The 22,230-nt window shown below is 37.6% G+C and overlaps 1 protein-coding gene across 10 annotated transcripts in view; it reads right to left on the minus strand.

Annotated features, from left to right (window-relative positions):
* The window catches only part of LDB2 (LIM domain binding 2), a 401,477-nt gene that overhangs the window by 239,424 nt on the left and 139,823 nt on the right, over nucleotides 1–22,230 (minus strand). For all 10 annotated transcript variants that reach the window (XM_072620327.1, XM_072620326.1, XM_072620333.1 and 7 more), the window contains one exon: nucleotides 19,430–19,532. In XM_072620327.1, the coding sequence (XP_072476428.1) occupies nucleotides 19,430–19,532 (103 nt within the window). The remainder of the gene's footprint in view (nucleotides 1–19,429; nucleotides 19,533–22,230) is intronic.

A 22,230-nucleotide genomic window follows, 5' to 3' on the forward strand; every position in this document is an offset into this window, starting at 1 on the left:
TGAACTCACTAAAGCAAAATATTGCTTTTTTTCTTCAGCTTTGGGGAGAGATTTTCCTCTGCAATATACTATTAGGACTAAGGTGAGCAAAAGAACCCTGGACCAAGAGTCCGAAGACCCAGTTCAAGAGCTCTTCACCTCCTCCAGCTACAGTTTCTTGGTATGTAAGTGGGAATGGTAATATTTGCACTATTTGCTTCACAGGAAAAATCTTTGGGAATTGTAACCATAACAACCACCACAATAACACTGCCTAGCATTTATATGGCACTTTAAAGCTTACAAAAACATGAGGAAACTGAGGCTGAGAAAGGTAAAATGACTCATTCAGAATCACACGGATAGTAAGATATGATGTGGGGTTTGAACCAGGTTTTCCAGACTCCACATTTAGCCCTCTATCCTCTGTACCACTTAGCGACCTACCCATGAGTTATTATTGAAAGTGGGATTTATTATTTAAATGTTATCATTTAAAAATAGGATTATATCTGAGTGATTATTATCAGGAAACCAAGATAGAAAAGCAGTAGGATACAACTAACTTACTGAAGTCCCCAACATTTTACCACTCCAGCTAGACATGATAAAGACTAGACAGATACAATAAGCACTCAATACATATTTGCTATTTGGATTCATAGTGAAGGATCAGCCATGCCTCTCATGCCATGATGGTGTTTAATAGTTGGTTCAACTTTAAATTAAATTTTCCCAGAGATAGCGCTTCCATCACTTCTGGTAGATGAGTAGGAGGTTAGATTTCTCCACCTTGATATCCATTTTAAATGCTCCTTTCATTTCATCACATTTGGTTAATGTTCCCAGTTAACACCACCCCAAATGCACAAGTAGTGGGCTTGAAAGGTTTCCGGGGGTCTACAGTGTTGCATTCTCATCTAACAGTTGCTTAGCTACCTTAGCTATCTTTTGTTCTTTTCCCATGGACCAATCCCACCAGGCCTTCAATAATTTGTGCTAGTCTTTTGATTGTCCTTCAAGACTGTCTATGGTTCCCACAGCTAGAACCAGCATGCCAGGTACTGATTCATGATCTTTATGCATCTACTGAGAGAAAATGGCTCGTTTCCCTTTTGTCTAATGCTAATGCTTTTTTCCCAGCTAATATAACCCCTAGTTTTCTGGGACATTCCTACATTTCAGGTTTCAGCCGCCCATAGAATAGTTATTCTCTGTGGTATTTTGGATAGTTTCCCCCCAAAGGTGAATCGCTGTTAATTATCCTCTTCCCATATTGATAACTTACCCCAGTTCACACAGGCTTTCTCAGGTTGTTTTTGTGTGTGTGTGATTATTTGGTCTGTCTCTTAATTTTGTATTTAAAACAGTTTAATTTAAGAGAATGTATTAATGCCCACTATTTTTTGGATGCTGTAGATATTACAAATAATAATAAAATCTGCCCACATGGAATTCACACTCGTCAGGGAGGTTGGACCCATGCATGCACATAATAACTGTAATATCAGGTAAAACACTAAAAGGCATAATAAGAGATGTGGGCTATTAGTTCAAAGGCCAGATAAATAACGTCTATCTAGGGAGAGGAATCAGGGGGCCTTAAGGAATTAAACAGAATTTGGCAGGAAACCACAAGGCAAGTTCAAGAAGCAGGAAGTTGTCAACTCTGGCTTGATATAGTGTAGAGAACAAGGGAAAGAATGCAGAAAAGGTAAAATAGGGCTACATCCTGAAGAGCCTTGAATGTCACATGAAGGGATAGACAGACAGATAGATGAAGACAGAGCATTCATGAAGCACTTACCATGTGGTAAGCATGTATTTTACATATATATATACAATTATATGTGTATATGCATGTGAATATATAGTCTATGTATAGAAAAACTTTTATCCAATAAAAGGTGGCTATTATTAGAGAAGATAAATGGATTTGCTTATATAAAATTTAAATTTCATAAGGAAACATTATAAACAAAATATAACAGATTGAAAAAACTGTCTTTTCAGTAACTATATCTAACTAAATTCTTGTTTCCCTAATACATAAGGACTCATACTGATTTATGTGTAATATCCAATCTACAATGGATTCTCTGATTCAAAGACTATGAAATCATTTTTTTTTGAATGAGAAAATGCAAATCACAAATGACCAAATGAAAAACTCTTCAAACTCTGTAAATGATTAGAGGAATGATAATGAAAGCAGCTTGGTCATATCACTTTATGCTTATCAAATTGGTAAAAAAAATTTTAAACCAATAAAATCTAATATTAATGAGTGTTGTGCAACATATACATTACTATGTAGTTGGTGAAACTATAAATTGGGGCAATGATTTTGAAGAAGAATCTAGCATGCATTCCTGGGCTAATTATGCTCTTTGACCAAGAGATCCCACTTCTAGATCTTTACTGTAAGAATACATTTTTTTAAATGAGGACAAAGACCTATCTACATAAAAATATTCATATTGCCTTTCTAGTAGTAGAGAAAAACTGGCAATAACCTTTCTGTTCAAGAACTGGGAGATAGTTAAGCAAAACATAGAATAACAAAATAGCAAAATATTATTGCACAATTTCAAAAATGCAAAGAAATATGTAAAGATCTATAGAGAACTAAAAAGGGAAGAAAATAGAATTAATATAACAGCATGGACAGACCATATGAATGAAAGCAATATAAAGTAGAAAGATGAAAAAGAGATTAGAAGAGCATGTGGAATAAATAATATGATACTGTCATGATTTTATTAAACTTCAGATTTTCTTTCAAAAACTTTCAAATTGTCGTCATTGCTGTTGTTGTTTAGTTGTATCTGACTCTTTATGACCCCATTTGGGGTTTTCTTGGCAAAGATACTGGAGTGGTTTGTCATTTCCTTCTCCAGCTCATTTTACAGATGAGGAAACTGAGGCAAACAGGGTTAAGTGACTTGCCCAGAGTCACACAGTCAAGTGTCTGAGGCCAGATTTGAATTTATGAAGATGAGTCCTGATTCCAAGGCCAGTGCTCTGTCTACTATAATGCCCCCCCAGTTCCTCATTTAAATTAAAGAGCTTCAATGAGAGTCCTAGCCCTTATTTTGCTTATTCCTTTATTTGGACACAATAGGAGCTCCTTGAGGGCAAAGACTCTTTCATCTCTTTGTATTTCTGCTCCTTAGCATGCTAGGTACTTGTTAAAGGCCTGTTTCAGTGAAATGAATTTTGAGGCTATTACATTAGAGATTTTGGCATCATTAATTTTAATATTATTAGTTCAGTCCTGGACTTTGATTCAAGCCACCTCAATCTGAATCATGCCTCAGATACTTCCCAGCTTTGTCACCATAGACGAGTCCTGTAATGTCTCAAAGCTTCAGTTTCCTTACCTATAAAATAAGGAGAATAATATTTTCTTTCCCTACCTCAAACTGTTAGGAAAACACTTTATAAACCCAAGGGAGGTATGGAAACATGAGTTATTCTTTATCAGAAGTAGTTATAAAAATAGTAAGGGGAGTAGTTGACAGTTGTTAGATGCACTTCTAGCATTTCACAGCCCAGACCTAGAGGATTTCATGGTTAGGGAACAACTTTGCTTAGACCCCTGGAAAGTAAGTTAGCATTCAAGTTTCTGAACTTCAAAGTGATTCTCTGGGCCCAGTGGGGAACAAGGTATAATCCTTAAATTTATCCAGTTTAGAAAATTTGCGATGACAAATTCAGCAGATCCTATAAAGTGAAGTTCATCTCTTGGCGGTTTTGAAGGTTTGAAGAAAACATTAACAGCCAAGACTTGGAAGACAATAAATCCCTAGATCCACTGAAATGTAGAAAATTACAGTGGGAGACATATAGAGGATTCCATAAGGCTTTGAAAAAGGGAAAGAACAAAACACACACATATCATAAATGTCAAATTGGTAGTAGCAACTTCAAATGACAGTAGTGTTAACTATAATAATAACTTACCCTTGTCCAATGCTATCAGATTTAAAAAGTGTCTTCCTCACAATAACCCTGTAAACTGGGCAGGATTAGCATTATTGCCTCCATTTTATAGATGAGGAAACCAAGTTTCAGATAAATTAAATGACTTGTCCTGATCTCCTGAGGTCATGTCTAGCACAGAGACTACTGAAAAACAAACAGAGTGAATATGTAGCTTTGTATAAAAATTGAGTTGTGAACATGCTGGTTTGTGTTTAAAAAGAAAACCTAGTTAATCTATCTACATTGTTTTTGATATGGATGGGGTCTGAGAAGTAGGGGTTGTTGAAATAGATATTCTGAAATCTTAAAAAAGTGAATCTTTTTATCATCAAAAATGATTGCTTTATGGTTTAATTTATGAACAAATATATGAAACTGCTCAGATGCTCTTTAGGATATTTTTCAAGGCTCATGATGTCTAACCCAAATGGATTATTTGCTGTTTCCCATCCATGTCCTATGCTTTACTGCCTTTCTTCTCATTCTTCCCTAAAGCCTAGAAGAACTATCTCATATCTTTTGACATCTCATTTATCCTTCAACACTAGTTACTTGAGAAGACCTTCTCTGACGTTCCAAGCTGGAAGGGATTTCTTTTGCAACTGATCTCAAAGACTTCTCCTTTTATTAATCCTACTTTATATCACAATTTGATTATATATGTATATATTGTTTAAATATATATGCATATGTACATATATATGTGTATGTGCGTGTATACACCAAACTATAAAAAAACTCCTTGAAAGCAGGGCTCATGTTCAATTAATCACATTTATATCTCATCTAGTATGTGGCATAACGCATTACATGGAGTAGGAATTCAACTCGATCAACATTTATTAAGCACCTACCATATGTCTGGTACTAAGCTAAGCATTGGGGATACAGAAAGGGGCAAAAGGGAGTCCCTGCCCTCAAGGATCTTATACTCTAACAGGAGAGAAAATATGCAAACAAATATATACGAAGAAAGCTACATAGAGGATGAATAGGAAAAAATTAAAAGAAGGAAAGCACTGGAGTTAAGAGGAATGAAGGAAGGCTTCTTGTAGAAGACAGGATTTTTATTTGGAACTTAGAGGAAGCCAGGGAGGTCTTAATAAATGTTTATGGAATGACTGAATAAATGAATGAAAACTGGTGATTCATATGGTATTATGTTAAATAAAGACCTCCATAAAAAATTAATTTCACTTGATTTCAAATTCTGTCTCTTCTAGGTACCTCCAAAGTCTAAGTGGATGCTAGAAGACGACTTATCCGGGATATTATAGAAAAGATCACTATTAAAATATGGGTTGGACTAGATTCACTTTGAAGTTCCATTCAGTTCTGAGTTTCTGTGCTACTTTGATCCTTTCTGTGTGCCCTGAGCAAGTTATTTACATTCTCTTAGTCTCAGTCCCTTCATTTGTTAAATGATGGGACTTTTCTATCTAGCTTTCTATCCTATCATCCTCCTTACTTTTGGAAGGTATATTCTCAAAGCAGGTCAGGAATTCTATTCCTCAACTCTGGCCTCTTGCATTTGAGTCCATTTAAGGGATTTAGTTTTCTCTTAAGTTTTAAATAGAAAAGCTATGAAGTAAAGTTCTTTTTTTAAAAAGGAAGAAAGATGGTATGATATATACTCTATATTCCTCCAGGGACTGGTCATCTTTCCTGGTTTCCATTCCTGTAGGCTCTGTATGCAATTCATGCAGATGCTGCCAATTAAATGGTGCTCCAGTTGAAGAATAAGCCTGGAGCTACGAAGGAGGAAGTATATTTGAAGCCAGGATTGTCAGGGGAGCCAATGGGGCCTTGGGAAAGATGCTAAAAATGCCTAATGAGAAATCCAAAACTTTTCAGAACTTCCTTAACAAATGTTGATGAGGCAATCCTGCAGATAGGCCTGGATTTAATAAATCTTTTAATATTTCCACAGCTGCATCTGCTTCCACAGGATTGGTGGACCATTTTCTTAAATAAGGCATGGTGCTAGTCTGACATTAGTTTAACAAGGTAATTATCAAGTGAAAAATAGCTGCTGCACTGCTGTGAACCTGAATAATAATTCTTGTAATTACTGATTTTTGGCCCATCTTTAAAAAAATAATAGAGTTTTAAGTACTAAAGCTTTTATATGAAATATATTCGAGCATGGTTTCTAATAGTGTAGAGAATTATTAAGGCTACAATTAGTGGTTTACTTATATATTCAGTCAAATGCTGTTTATCCTTTCTACTCTGTTCTCTTTGAAGGAAAGTAAATATGCATGAGAATCTTCAAGTTCTATTATACCAGTAACCTTGAAAAAAGTTGATCATTATTATTTTTCTTAAATCATACAAGTTAAACTTTAGTCAATGCCTTGGTAGCAAACTGCATCAGCATACTTGACTTTAATAAATCAAGCAAGACTTCAAATTACTTATATAATAAGCCTTTCTAACAAAGACAATTTTACACAGGCAAGCACTTCTCCCAGGTAGCATTATATAACTACAGTTCCAAGGGTATTTGCAAACTGAAGTTGGTACAAATTAAAAGACACATACATATATCACGGATTAATCCTTTATCTAGGAGACTGTTTTGATTATTTTTTCTTAGCTACATATTTAAAACTAAGATATCCCATGTGTCCATAGGTCCACGAGGCAGGAAAAGTATAAGCATCACTCTTTTTGTTCAAACTTGATACTGAGAACATTTTTTTTTCATTGTTCCCAGTGTAACTAACCTATTCTGATACCACAAATGATGCATGTTCCTAATGAAAACAATGACAAGTCATCAAAGCGCAAATCAGATTTTTCAAAGGAGGAGATAAATAAAATATAAACAGTTCAGTGAAAATAGTTTAATGATCTTTTTGTCATTGGGAAATACCACGATCATCCTGTAATGCTTAAATGAGCAGTCACACCATACTGGGGCTTAAAGAGATTTTCTTCAGTTCAAACTTCTGGGCTCTATTCACCCTGCCTCCCCCCCACTTTTTCCTTGTATAAAACATTATTTCCAAAGTACACTTTGTATGAATTGTTCTCTCCTTCAAATCCTATTGACTCGTCAGAAAGTCAAAGTTGTATACATCATGAGGGCAATTCCTATCAATGAGCATTTGAAAGTGTGCTAACATTTGGGTGAGGGCCAACTTTGTAAAAAATAAGCAAACATGAAATACACAATAATAGTGTGAAGGTGATTCTGCCAGAATGAATAATAAAAGCTCAATATATCAAGGTGCAGAATTCAGTAAGCTTCTGAATTCTAATACCCCACTATGACTGTCTTGATTAAATAATAAATTATGAAACATATGTACCCCGATAGGTAATTCTGGTACGTAGCCTCCATATACTTAATAAAATACAGCTGTACATATTTTTAATGTAGCTATAGAAGGAGGCTAATTTAACATTCCTTCAAACAAACACGTTATTTTACCTTATCTTGGTAAACAAAGTTTTTCACATAAGGAAAACACCCTATGAAAGTGAAGAATAAGATATACATTAACCTGGAAACCAACTATTAAAGATAAATTCATTGCATCAAAGCTAGAACTGAAAGGTGAACACTGACCTACTCAAAATAAGAAACAAAAATTATCTAGAACCCAATTATATAAAATAAAAAAATGAGGCATAAGGGCCTTTACATCATGATTCTCATAATAATCAAATCTTTTGTTTTTTTTAAGAAAGAAATGGAGTTTGGAGAAGATCCTGAATGGAGACAAAAGAATTTGTCTGCTATAAGAAATAACTGGTAGACACTGTCAAGGAAAGTTACAAGATCAATTTGATGTTTGATTGGGATAATGGCTAAAAAAAAACCAAAAGATCCCAGCTGATCAGAATTGGTCATTAAGATATTTGAAGTAATTATTTATTCATTTCGCAAACACTGATCAAGTGTATACTATTTGTAATAATGCACTATGCTTGGTTCAAGGTCAGATACAAAGATAAGTATGACAAGTCCACTGTCCTTAAGCTACTTAAAACTCACCACCAAATCAATTGGTGGTATCAACCAGTTAGTTCAACTTTCCCAATGGTCCAATTAGATTGACCATATACCAGTCAGATCACCTCTCTGGTGATCATCTATACTTAGAGGAAATGTTAGCTCATAAGGTCACCCCTAAGGTACCTCTCAGCTTTAAATCTATACCTCTGTAACCTTACAGACTTGGGCTATAAATTCATTTGGTCCTCAGCCACAGTACAAATGGGCATGAGTGTAGCCAAATTATGTACATGAGGGAAGAAACAGGATACTAGGAAGGAAATAAGCAATTATTAAGGCAGACCCAAGATGGTGGAGTAAAAGTAGGGACTTCTCTGAGCAATCCATGCAAAGTCTTCTAAATACTTGTAAAAAATGACTCTAAACAAATTGAAGAGCTACAGAACCCACAAAATGACAAAGTGAAACAAATCCCTAGGCCAAGACAACCTGTAAAGTCGACAGGAAGGGTCTTTTGCACTGAGCAGGGAGTAGAGCACTTTCTAGTGTATGCTGCACCAGCAAAGAGAGGGTTGGAGAAGGGTTCAGGAGATTGAATTATTGGCAGCTGTGATAGTTTCCAGACTTCTCAACTGACAAATGCCAAAAGGGTCAGTGGAAATACTCTGTGGGACCTGGCTGAAAATGAAACACAGGGCCTGGCCAGTCAGGCCCCAGCCTCAGGATGATGGGGCTGACAGTGTCAGTGGCCGTAGTGGCTGCAGAGACTCTGGGCCCACAGATGGTGGGGGATCAAATGGCTGATAGAAAATCCCTGAAGCCTGGCACAGTACACCCACTCCCACTCCTCACCCCCACTGGAAGCAGAGTCCTACAAAGAATTAGAAAGTCAAGCATTTGGTGGGGAAGATGAGTAGACATCATAAAAGAACTCAGACTATAGACTCTTTCTTTGGTGACAAGGAAGATCAGGGCATGCAAGCAGAAGAGGACAGCAGTCAAAGTTCCTACATCAAACCCTCCAAGAGGACTTTGAATTTGTCTCAGGCCATGGAGGAGCTCAAAAAAGATTTTGAAAATCAAGCAGAAGTAGAGGAAAAATTGGGAAGAAAAATGAGAATAAGGCAATAAAATAATAAAATCACATCAACAGCTTGCTAAAGGAGACTCCCAAAAAGACTGAAGAAAGTAACACTTTGAAAAATAGAATAACTAAATGGCAAAAAAGGTCCCAAAAGCCAATGAGGAGAAGAACGCTGTAAAAAAAAGAGAATTGGACAAATGGAAAAGGAAGTCCAAAAGTTCACTGAAGAAAATAATTCCTTCATAATTAGAATGGAGCAAATGGAAGCTAATGACTATAAGAAATCAAGAAATTACAAAACAGAATGAAAAGAGTGAAAAATTAGAAGATAATATGAAATATATCATTGGAAAAACCACTGACCTGAAAATAGATCCAGGAGAGATAATATAAAAATTATTGGACTACCTGAAAGCCATGATAAAAAAAAAAAAAAAGAGCCTAGACATCATTTTTCAAGAAATTGTCAAGGAAAACTGCCCCAATATCCTAGAACCAAAGGGTAAAATAGAAATGGAAAGAATCCACCAATCACCTCTGGAAAGAAATCCTAAATGGAAAACTCCTAGGAATATTGCAACCAAATTCCAGAGTTCCCAGTTTAAGGAGAAAATATTACAAGCAGGCAGAAAGAAACAATTTGACTGTTGTGGAAATACAATCAGGATAACACAAGATCTAACAACTTCTACATTAAGGGATCATAGGTCTTGGAATATGATATTGCAGAGGTCAAAGGAAGTGAGATTAAAACCAAAAATCACCTACCCAGCAAAACTTAGTATAATCCTTCAGAGGAGAAAAGAGATATTTCAATTAAACAAGGGACTTTCAAGCATTCTTGATAAAAAGATCAGAGCTAAATAGAAAATTTGACTTTCAAGTACAAGAATCAAGAGAAGCATGAAAAGGTAAACGGGAAAGAGAAATCATAAGAGACCTATTAAAGTTGAACTGTTTACATTCCTACCTGGAAAGATGATATTTGTAATTTATGAGACCTTTCTCAGTATTAGGGTAGTTGGAGGAGATAGATAGATAGATTAGATAGATAGATGGATAGATAGATGGAGAGATAGAAAGATAGATAGATAGATAGATAGATAGATAGATAGATAGATAGATAGATAGATAGATAGATAGATAGATAGATAGATAGATAGATAGATAGATAGATGGATGGATGGATGGATGGATGGATGGATGGGTGGATGGATGGATGGATGGATGGATGGATGGATGGATGGATGGATGGATGGATGAAGGACACAGGGTGAGTTGAATATGAAGGGATGATATCTAAAAAATAAAATTAAGGTGTGAGAGAGGAATATATTGGGAGAATGAGAAAGGGAGAGATAGTATGGAGCAAATTAGCTCACATAAAAGAGGCAAAAAAAAGTTTTCACAATGGAGGGGAAGAGGGGGGAGGTGAGAGGAATGAGTGAATCTTACTGTCATCAGATTTGGCTTAAGGAGGAAATAACACACACACCCAATTGAGTATTTTACCCTACAATAAAGTGGGGGGGAAGGGATAAGAGGGGTATATGATAGAAAGAAGGGCAGATTGGGGGAGGGGGTAGTCAAAAGTAAACACTTTAGAAAAGGAACAGAGTCAAAGGAGAAAATAGAATAAGTGGGGGGGCATGATAGGAAGGAGGGAAATATAGTTAGTCTTTCACAACATGACTATTATGGAAGAAGAAATTTGATGTACTTATTTTTCTTCCATTTACAATTCTGTCAATTTATTTATCAATCTAGGATACTATGGGATTTGGTCAAAAATATTTTTTATGTACTACTTTCAGTTTGACCATTAATATCATCACAAGAAAAGGATATCTAGGGAGCGCAGTAGATAGAGTGCTGGGACTGGAAGTCAGGAGGACTCAGATCCAGCCTCAGACATTAACTAACTGTGTGACCCTGGACAACTCATTTAGCTCTGTTTGCCTCAGTTTCCTCAACCGTAAAAAGAGCTACAGAAGGAAATGGCAAACCTTTCCAGTACTTATGCCAAGAAAACCCCAAATGGGTTCACCAAGAGTAGGACACAACTGAAATGATTGAAAAATTACAAGAATACTCTATTTCAGTGTGATAGGACTCCCAATTCTAATCAAAACTAAGAGTGCCAAATAAAAAAATAACCCTTAAATGTTTGTTCTCCTCCTCCTTCTGCTCCCTCACCCCTGGTTTAGGACTCTAAAGTTTAGCCTTGATATGGCTGCAGTATTCCCAATGATACATGAAGGGTACACTTGGCATAACTCACAGAATCACTGAAGCATTGTTCTTAAAGGAGGCATCTTCTAAATCATTCTATTCCTCATTACTAAGGATTTTCAGGGAAGGGATATTGCCATAGCTGCACATTTCAAGCAATTTCAAAGTTTAACATTGCTACCTATTCACAGGAAATGCTTTATTCCTAAAACAAACTGTTTTTTTTTTTAAAAAACCTATTTCTATTGGTTTCAAATACTGCTTCAGACTCTTATTATTTACATAACCCTTTGGCCTTTAGTTTCCTCCTCTGTTAATTTGGGATAATAATTACATTCATCACAGGGTTATTGTAAGATCCACATAAGATATCTGGAAGGTACTTTTTAAGTCTTGAAGCATTACATAAATGAGTTATTATTATCAATGTTGTGGTACTGCTTTCAGAAAAGATGAAGTACAGAGTCCTAAATCCTCCATAAGACAGCTATCACAATTAAAATGAAGTCATACTTTAATAATTTTCATCTATAAAATAAAGGCTTTCATTTCCAGCTCAACTTCTTTGGGGGGGATTGTTTTATTTTAAGGTCCTTTCTTGAACTTGAAGATATTGTGTTCTACATTCTAAATAAGATCTCTTCTAGCTCTGGCATTCGATGTTTTAAGGTCTACTCCGGTTCTGACATTCTGTGTTCTAAGGAAGGGCCCTTCTACTTCTAAGACTGCATATTCTATGTCTCTTAACATCTTGTGACTGTGATTCTTTTCCCAATAAGATCAGGATTTACCTAGATGGTTATGCAACTCAATCTTTCCTTCCACCTGTAACCTAGATCTGCTGGGGGCAGTGGTCTTGACAACCATATTCAAAGTTAGATGATGGAGATTATTCTCTGGATGACTGAAATATTCAGGCACCTTTAGTATATGTACCACAGACAGTATGGCTTCACTAGCATGTGTCAGAGTAGCTAGGCTCCAACCTTTACAACATGTGCTAATGCCAGGTACCTACGCAGAGACACATTTCAGTGCTGAATAATCAACAGTATTGTCAGAAGGAGGGGAATTATTCAGAGTAAACACAAATATCTGGGTTCTGACTTCAGCAAAAATCAACTGAGTCAGAAACTAAAAAGGAAACATGGAAATATCATACCTTACAGTGACATTGCTTTTTGAATCTCTACCTCCAACAGAAAGTATCTCAAAAGAAATCAGCTAAGGCTTTTAGCCAACCTGTTACCTACCCTTCAGACCTAAAACACCAAGTGTGATACTGTACAAATGGTGAATTAGAAGGGCCTTGATAACAACAAAGCACTATCTGTGGAACACTTTGCTAGTGTGTTCCCTTGCATCCCCATTTTATGGGACTTTTCAAGAAGGCTTCAGTCTTACAACAGAAGATGGGGGCATCAAAATGGGTTCTGAGACACTTTTTTTTTAAATTAGCAAAATGTACTTTTCCTTGTGTCTTTTAAAGATCATGTGATGCAACAGGAAAAAAAAGAAAGGAAAAGAAGGAAAAATGCTTTCAGAATCCCTCTACAACACACACAATAAGAACCCAGCTGTGTGAGGAGAGCCAATAAAAGGTTAGGAAAAAACAGTAACCAGAGATACAGAGGCTTCTGCGGCTTGTGCAATAGCTCTACCTTAGGGGAATAGGTCCATATACACAACACATAAAAACACATATTAGGAAGCAAAACTAAAGAATTTAGTAAGCCTTGCAGTACTGTGAAAGCTAATTTAAAGGGAGATATGGGAAAAGAAAACATAAAAAGGGAAAAATAAAATGTTTAAGTGGATCCCTAAGAGATGCTGATTTGTTGTTCTTCAAAATATCTAATGGTGCTTGATAATTGGGACATAGGAAAAGAACGGAAGCAAAAGAAATATCCTGCTCCCCCAAACTGCTTTATGTTTATTACCTTTCCTCTTAGTAACTACAGAAAAAATGACAGGATGTTCTTTCGTTAGTATAGATATGAAAATACTGGGGGTGCGGTCAGTGAGTTTTTCTGGGTGATGTTTTAGAAGAGCACAAGAAATAGCAAGGCCCCCCCCCCCCCCCAAGACATAAGTCCTGGGAATCACCAATTGCAAATTAGATTCATTACTCCCAAAAGGAAGACCTTGCTCAATTTAACTAGCTTCAAACAAGTAGTTGACTTCATGAGGCATGATGGATAGACAGAGAATAGCCACAAATTATAAAAGTAGCCACAGCTGGTCAGCCACTTAAAACAAGTAACAGTTGAGGGAAAGGCGAGTCACTTTTTTTTTGTTTTTTGTTACAGGACACGTTTTCCTGTAAGGAATTTAATTGCCTATTCCCCTGACTTTGAATACAACTTTTCAATGGCCTTCCCATTTCCCCCTCTGCTTCTTACTTCTTGATGGATACTAAGGGACATTTTGAAGGGGACCGAAGACAGCAAACATTAGGTGCTTACTATGTACCAAGTACCATGCTAAGCCCTTTACAAATATCCTCTCTTTTGATAGATATCGAGAATTAGGACCTCTCCAGCTGAAACTCCAGGAGCAGCAAGGTATCCTCTACAAAGTACAGTGTATCTATCGTAAGTGCCACTCAGAGAGGTGTGTAGGCTCAGTTTATCAGCACTGTGTTGGAGGCTGCTTTCTCACTCCCTACCATCCTTTGCAGGGCAGCAGCAGGCTATATAGCAAGTACTCAATAATATTTGTCAAACCAATAGCTTCTAAAACACACAAGAACTAGGGCTAGCATTGGAAATATCTGCCAACTCCATCCTAAGCTGGGCCATGGGTGACCTTTCTGCATGCATTACTCACTACTGATACCACAAAAGTTGAATGAATAAGGACCCAGACATTTCATTTGTACAAGAGAATAGGGCCAGACCAAAGAATGAGATCTGGGCTCTGACACAGGCTATGCTCCCCAAGGGAATAACAAATTGTTTCTAAGTTTAAGTAGTGATATTCAGAAAAGGTAATGATTAAGGAATGTAGGCTGCACGTTTAAGAAGCTTGTGTTCTAAAGACAAGGATAAAGGAGAACACTTTACCTTTTGAATAATAAAAAATAACAATAATAAATGATAACTGACATTTATGTAGCATTTTAAGGTTTACAAAGTGTTTTATCCACATTATCTCTAGGAAGAATTTTCTTCTCCTCTGGGATAAGAAAGATCACTCACTGATCCCATAATTGGAAGAACGCTTGCCATTAACTATCTGCATCGAATGTGGTAGATCTAGCTACATCCTTAGCCAGACTGATACAATTTCCTTTTGAGGAAAATGAGTATGGAAGACAAATAAATATAAATGCTTGTTATTTGAAAAATAAGATTAAAAATGTTAAAGATAAATTGAACATAATGCACCTTTTTGACTTTTTCCAATGTATTGATCGATCGTGGTGACCCTTCCACTCCCTTTTACAAATGCTAGCTGTTATATAGGATGGCTTTCTAGGAGGTGGAGGGGGAAGGATACATGTAATAACTATGATGTAAGAAACAAGGCAACAATAAAATTTTTTTTGAAAAATAGTTTTTTTTAAAATACAAAGTAAACAGCAAACAAGCATAATATTTTTTCTTAACTCACAGGAAATATGTGAATGAATGAGTCCATTTTTGCCTTTTTTTTTAGCAAAGTGAAATACTAAGCACTTGTCTGGGAGTCAGGAGACATTGGTCAGGTCCCTGCTTCAACCATTTAGTGGCTATGTGACTTTTGATAACTGACTTCATTTTTTTTTGAAGCAGAACTTTCTCCTTTCTAAAATCATGGGGTTAGAATAGATAATCTCTAATTCCTCTCTGGTCCTTGAGTTATATGTTTCTACCTGCCCAGGTATAGATGGAGAGGAGCCTCAGCTAGGTCCTGTCTTCATTCTCAGTTTTTTCCCCAAAATGGGCTTTGTCTAATTCAAAGGGAGGAAGGCTTCCCTAGATCACGCGGCAGCTCTGGCTGCTAGAGATACAACTCTAATGCAATTCAAGAAAGGGAACATGGTATAACAAAAAAGAACACCAGATCTGAGAGCCAGAGAACCTAGACTGAAATCTTGACATCACTACCTGTTATTGTAACTTTGGTCAGCCAAACAATGAATGAAAATGCTCCCATCAAGTGTTTGCTGTGTGTTAGGCACTGAGCTAAGTGCAGGTGGTATAAAAAGAAAACTATGAGAGATCTTACTCCTAAGAGACTCACATTCTAGTCAATGGAAGTAACATGTATAAGGGATTTCCAACAACTCTGCTGTCATAGGGAACTCAGTTTCCTTTTCTTAATTGTAAGGAGATAGGACTAGATGACTTCTGAAGGGCATCCCAGACTCAGGGGGAACAGAGTAATGGCAGTCATTATTCAGGTGGGCACAGAAGCCAGTCACATCATCAGTTTTTGAGGGACAAAGGGCTAAATTTGTATATTTTTCTGTGAGCATGCACATATGTGTGCCTCTGTCTGTAGGTAGGAGTAGGGAGACATTACATTATTTTTCTTTTCTCCCCTACTTCCTTATTCTGTTGGGGGTAAGTTACAATGGAACAATAGAGGGAAGAACTATTTTGATTAGGGATGGGGAAAACTGTAAAAAAAATCAGTATGTGTGAGCTGTCTGAGGGAAAGCAGCAATATTCCTCCAAGACGCAATCATTGCCTCAATCACTGTACCAGCATACCTTTGTTTTTTAAAGAACAGATCATACAACAACACAGAGAATTATTCAGAAAGATAATCCAGCAAATTAATGAGACTGCACTGGACATTCCTCTAAGGATACCTGGATCAATTTATCCCAGTGTGTGATGAGCCTACAATTGTTCAGAGGTTTCTAGTTGGACAAAAGTGACATGTGGTAATCCAAATGCCCAAAGTCACAAGTCAAACCTTTTCTGGTGTAGTCTAACTAAGGCTCATCTGGAGTGTTCTTTACTGCCTAGCAGTAATATAATTTGGGTCATTTGTTATAGTTACAAATATAATAACGGATCTTTATTTTCCTCGCCACAATCTCTTTCCATCATAAATACAAAGCTCTCAGCTAATTAGTAGACAGGGTAGACAAGCTTCCGTTTCTAGGCCAGTGACAGGCAGTTGGCTCTCTTATCATTTCTGTGATGGCACTGGATTTCGAATGGGTTAATGTTCTGGCTCTGAGTGTCTGCAGTGCTGCATAAACCCTGCACGTTCTTCTTACTGAGCATGCTTCATCTTTGCTGTCTCCACAGTCTGGAGCTGTCAATCAGCTGTCACTCCCCACCACATCAGCCCAGTGTTCGCATCACCAGGCTGTCAGCACAGCAGCTGATGAGGCTCAGCTACGGGCTGTCAATCATTCTTGTTTCTCTTCTCTGTTCTGGAAATATTTTGGCTCTGAGAAACAAAGAAACCTGGGCAACAATGGATGATAGTCTAGCATTGACTCTTTAGCAAGGATATATGATCTTAAACAGTCGATGAATATGTTTTATCCCCAAAAGTGAATGATGGGGGGAGGGGAGGAGGGGAGAAAGAGGGAGGAAGGCGAAGAGGAGACCCTGGTTTATTATGACGTTTCCTGCTCTAATTCTCCTTTCTTATGCAGACCCCGATGGATTGTCTAACAAAGCACAGAAGCATAAACAAAGATGACTCAAAGTTAGCCATGTGTGTGCCTTGGAAGAAATCTCAGAGGATGGATTATTGCTTGGTTTGAAATTATTCTCCATTGATCAGGCAGCCTTTTTAGGGTAGAGTAATTGCTAAGACTGCAGGTCTCATTTATCTCCCAGAGACTTCCCTTATAACTGGGACTTGGGAGGCCATTGCTCATTCCTACCTCACCCACCAGAGGTAACCTGAGGGCTTCTCCAGACAGGGACATCTTCTCTAGTAAGCTTTAGCCAATGTGCCACTCAGCAGTCAGTGACCCAGCATGAGGTGGTTCTAACTATTGAGCCCTGACCATTGGGTGTGTCCAGAGTCCTGAATAGAATTGCAACCCCTAAAGACCACCTTTGTCTGTCTTCGTCACACTCAGGACTTATTTGAAATGCCTCCCAAACCCCTTATAAGCGATTGTACAGATGTCTAAATTAGAAGTTTTTAACTTGAAGTCCATGGAGATCCATGGACAGATTTCAGGGAGTCCATGAATTTGAAGAGGGGAAAATACATTGGCATTTGTACTAACCTCTAACTGAATCCTAGCATTTCCATCAATTATTCAAAAATATTATTCTGGGAAGGGGTCCTCAGGATTTACCAAACTGCCAAAGGGGTCCAGGATACAAAAAAAGAGTAGGAATCGCCACACTAAACAAAAGGTTACAACCCCTAAAGTACCACAATGGCAACACTGTGAAATGATGCAGCTTTCATCAGCATGGGAAACTCCTGGTTTCTACGGATAGAGTTAGACATCTTCTCTGTAACTTCGCATCTTAGAGGATTACTTAGAAAATGCCTGGATAACTGATACATGCCTGAGGCAGGAGTGAATCCAGGTCTTTTCAGTCTTTAGGCCAGCTCTCTACCCACTATGAAATGACAGTGCTGGTGATGATGATGGTGATGGTGATGAGGATGAGGATGAGGATGATGGTGGTGGTGGTGATAACAGCAGAACATAACATTCTACTCTACTTGATGGTGAGGAAAGATTACTTAGATATTTACTAGCTGTGTAACCTTAGGTAAGTTCTTTACCTTCTCTGATCTCTGATTTCCTCATTTGAAAAATGGGGATAATATCTACTTCATTAAGTGATTAGTGAGGATCGCAGGAGATATTATGTAAAAAGTCATTTCATAAACTTTAGAGCACTATGTAAAAGGGAGTCATTAAATAATTACTTTGTTATCATCCCCATCATTGACATTTTTGTTATTGGATAGTTAGCCTCAGTGTCAGGCAGACCTGAGCCTTGCCTCTGACATAAATTAACTGGGTGACCATGGGAAAGTCACTGAACCCCTCCGAGCCTTGGATAGCTTTCTAAAACCACAAATACAAAAGAAGTTGGTGCTCTGCATTGGCACAGAGAATGTACATCCGGAATGTTCTCTCTACAAATAAAATCACAGAACTGAACAAAAACAGACAAAAATAAAATCCCACAATTAATAGTACATGATAGGAAATTTATTTTGATGGTTCTGATGGCCACCAAGATTAATGCACTGTAACAGTGGATTGTATAAAGGTCACAGAAAAGGACCCATCATTCACTAGTAGCTTTACAATACACTTGACTGTAATTTGATCTTTCCATCTTGTTTATCAGCAACATTACTGTGAATTACCAAATTGTACTAGGCTGATCCTTCCTCATTCACAGCAGAGAGAGCTCAGCCATTATCACTGTGTTTGTGACAGACTGGGTGTTTTACCCTTTGACAAATTCTTTCATATGTAGTACTGTTTTCTGGAAACACAACTGCCTCTGATCTAAACGGACGTTAATTGCTTTGGTGCTGATGTATCTCTGCCTTCCGGACTGATAACACAACTAGCAAATCTGATGTCTGACAGTTGACTCAACCTAATCAGGACAGATCAGCTGTTACCCACGTGCTCCGGGCTGTAATTTGGGGATCTTTACCAACTTATCACTTGCTTGAAAAGCAAGAAGCTGTAATTCTGTCAACACTAATCCAAAAATGCATGTTCAAAGTAGCTTTGTTTATTCCTCCCCCAGAAAAAAAAGATAACACTTGTCAAATAAATACCTGAGATAATTGATAAAATGGAATTAGAAACATGGGAGTGATACAGAGTCAATCAGTCACTTTCAAGACAAAAAAGCACTGGGCACAAAGTATGAGCTGTCAAGGAGACTAGGCAGGGTCACTGAGAAGGGATGCATAAAGCAATACCAGTGTAGTTTTAACTTATCATAGTGATACTCATGTCTTTATTTTTACTGGATCTTCAAATATGGAAGAACCCAAACATCCTAAACCTCTGAAGAGATTCCTCAAGGCAGGCTTGGAGCATTGTTTCCTCTTACAATGTCTTGATGGGAATGGAGTACACTGTCAGAAGTGGAGGCATTATTGTCAGACTGTCAGCCCTGTTTGACTCTTTCAGAACCCGTGGGTTTGTTTTTTTTTTTCTACAGGAGAGAGTTGGAGAAGCAAAAGGGATAATATTAGAAAATATAAACTTCTTTCTTACTGTATCGCTTTGGTCCATCTTCCAAGCAAAATGAAAGGGTTAATGTAGCATCGTCTTCAAAAAACTCTGTAGCAAAAGCATCCCACCAGAGGTTGTCACTATCCTGGAAAGAGAGGGATCATGGATTTAGCAGGGTAGAACTAAATGAAGAAAACTTCTCTAAAAGGAGAAAGAAATCCCAGTCTCCATTTATTTATTAAGTAGTAGAGATGCATGGGTAGTTTTCAAGGTGAGATTGTGTATTTGATCACTCTTTAAATTAATTGCTCAAATTAGGTTCAATTTCTTATTCTATAAGCTAGTTAATACAAATTAAAAGAAAATCAATTATTGAGAATGTATTTATGAGCATCTAACTTACTTATTACAGACACAAAGTAAATTCTTAACTCACTTAACACGAATCATTTATGTTTAATTCAGAAACCTATTAAATGTCTTTTTTTTCTCTTTGCTGTTTTGAGATCCATTTTGGTGAGGGGAAACTATAAAATGGCCCCCTGGTTAGTGTTTTTAATAAGTTATTTAATGATAAATGGGCAGATGTCTATGTGTTTATTCTTTCACTGAGAACTTCCTGGATCTTTCTGTCTGTGAGTAGCTATTCTCATATCTGAATACTTGGTCCTTTTCATCGTAACCTTTCCATACCTTCTTGTCTTTGACTGAGCTAGGTGGTATAAGGGTCAGGTCTAGAATCAGAGAGACCCTAAGGAAGTGCAGGCTTCATACAATTACTGACTGGGTGAACCTGGGCAATTCATTCAATCTCCATCTGCCTTAGTTTCCTCAACTGTAGAATGGGGATAATAATTGTACCTACCCCCCAGGGCTGTTGTGAGGATCAAATGAGATAATACTTGAAAGTACCTAGTACGGTGCCCAGCACATAGAAGGCACTTGATAAATGCTTACTACATTCCCTTCCTTTCTTATTGATCTTATGCTACATTACTTGTATGAATGTTTTTTCTCTTCTATTAGTCTGTCAGCTCCATAGCACCAGGACCTGTATTCTTCTTCTGTGGATATCACCCATGCATAGCTTAATCTAGCACTGACAGAGAAGTTATTCAGTGGATAGATGCCCATGGGATGGAATATTAAATTTACTAAGGAAAGACACCAGTTGCATATAATCATAGACCTGACTGTATATGGTTGTAGCCTAACATTTTCATAATTTTGTGGAAAAGAGTGAACTTGATAGGAATCATGTTGGTTATTTCTGGAATGTTTGCTGAAAATAGGATAATTCAGTGGAATATTGGCCATTCACAGAAAGGAGACTTGCTTGGGGATAGGTAGAGCTGAATTGGGACAGCTAGGTGGCGCAGTGGATAGAGTGTAGAATTCAGGAAGACTCAGCTTCTTGAGTTCAAATCTGGTCTCGGACATTTACTTAACCTTGCACAAGCCACTTCACCGTGTTTGCCTCAGTTCCTCATCTATAAAATGAGCTGGAGATGGAAATAGAAAACCATTCCAGTATCTTTGCCAAGAAAACCCCAATAGGAACACAGAGTCAGACATGATTGAAAAACAACTGAACAACAAAACAGCTGAATTAGAGACAGGTGGTGAAGTGGATAAAGTGCTGGGCTTGAAGTCAGGAAGACCTGAGTTCAAATCTCACTTCAGGTAAGTTACAACCTCTATCTGCTTCAGTTTACATAACTGTAAAATGGAGATAATAATAGTGCCTACTTCCCAGGGTTGTTGTGAATATCAAATAAGATAATATTTGTAAAATGCTTAGCACAATGTCTGGCACATAGCAGGCACTACATGAATGTTGGTAGTAGGAGTAGAAGTAGGGGTAGGAGTAAGAGGATTAGGGGTGGTAGTGTCTCATTTAGTTATCCAGAAAGTACGGTGAGTCCTGTGTAGCTGAGCACTGTCTATGAGCTATTGCATGTCTTTATAGGGACATATGAGCTATCCTATGAGAGTGAGCCAGGAATGTTGTGAAGGAGCCTCATGGCTTAAGGAGCAATTCAGCACCACTCCTTCATCCAAATGGCAGACCCTTATTTCCTCAAATTCTTGAGTACCACGTTGGACTCTTTCCCTGAGTGAGCTTGCTTTGGGGCCATATGTTGAGGGTAAGATCCTCCACAGATTCCAGTGCTGCAGGGATTTATTTTTTTAAAGAATTATCCAAGGGAAGGCTGCTCCCTGGATAATAACCTCCATTTCTCAGGACCACTCGTGAGAACCAAGGGCCTCCCTTTTCCCTATTAACTTGTTGTTCTTATGGCAGCATAAAGCTGCTATCCCTGGCAAGCCTCAGGAGTGAGTCTTGAGCCCAGGAAAGAACAATAAAAGAGGCCACCAAAGATTTCTGGAGTCATCATCTTCTTCAAAAGCAGAACAAACTTGGACAAATGGAAACTGCTTTTTTTTGGCACCTTCCCAATTACTATGGTTATTTTCCTAAAGAAATATGTTAAAAACAGAACCACCTAGGGAAAAAAATGATTGAAGCTGTATACAGACTACTCTTTCCTTCCTTTATACCTTTATATCAGACTGAAAGCATCCCAGGCTTACAAACAACAAACATCTCCACCTCACAAACAGCTGCCCGACTTACAGGTTGTTCTACGGGCCTCAGGGCGTCTATGAAAACTCCTAGATCTTATGATCTCCCTCCTTCCCTCCTTCCATCCCTCCCCCCCTATCTTTTTCTTTTTTCCTTCCTTCCTTTCCTTCTTTCCCTTTATTTTCCTTCTTTCTTTCTCTTTCTTTTCCTTCTTTTCTCTTTCTCTTTTTTCCTTCCTCCCTTCTTTCTCTTTTTT

The sequence above is a fragment of the Notamacropus eugenii genome, chromosome 6 (genome assembly GCF_028372415.1).
Source record: "Notamacropus eugenii isolate mMacEug1 chromosome 6, mMacEug1.pri_v2, whole genome shotgun sequence".
NCBI classification, from domain to species: domain Eukaryota; kingdom Metazoa; phylum Chordata; class Mammalia; order Diprotodontia; family Macropodidae; genus Notamacropus; species Notamacropus eugenii.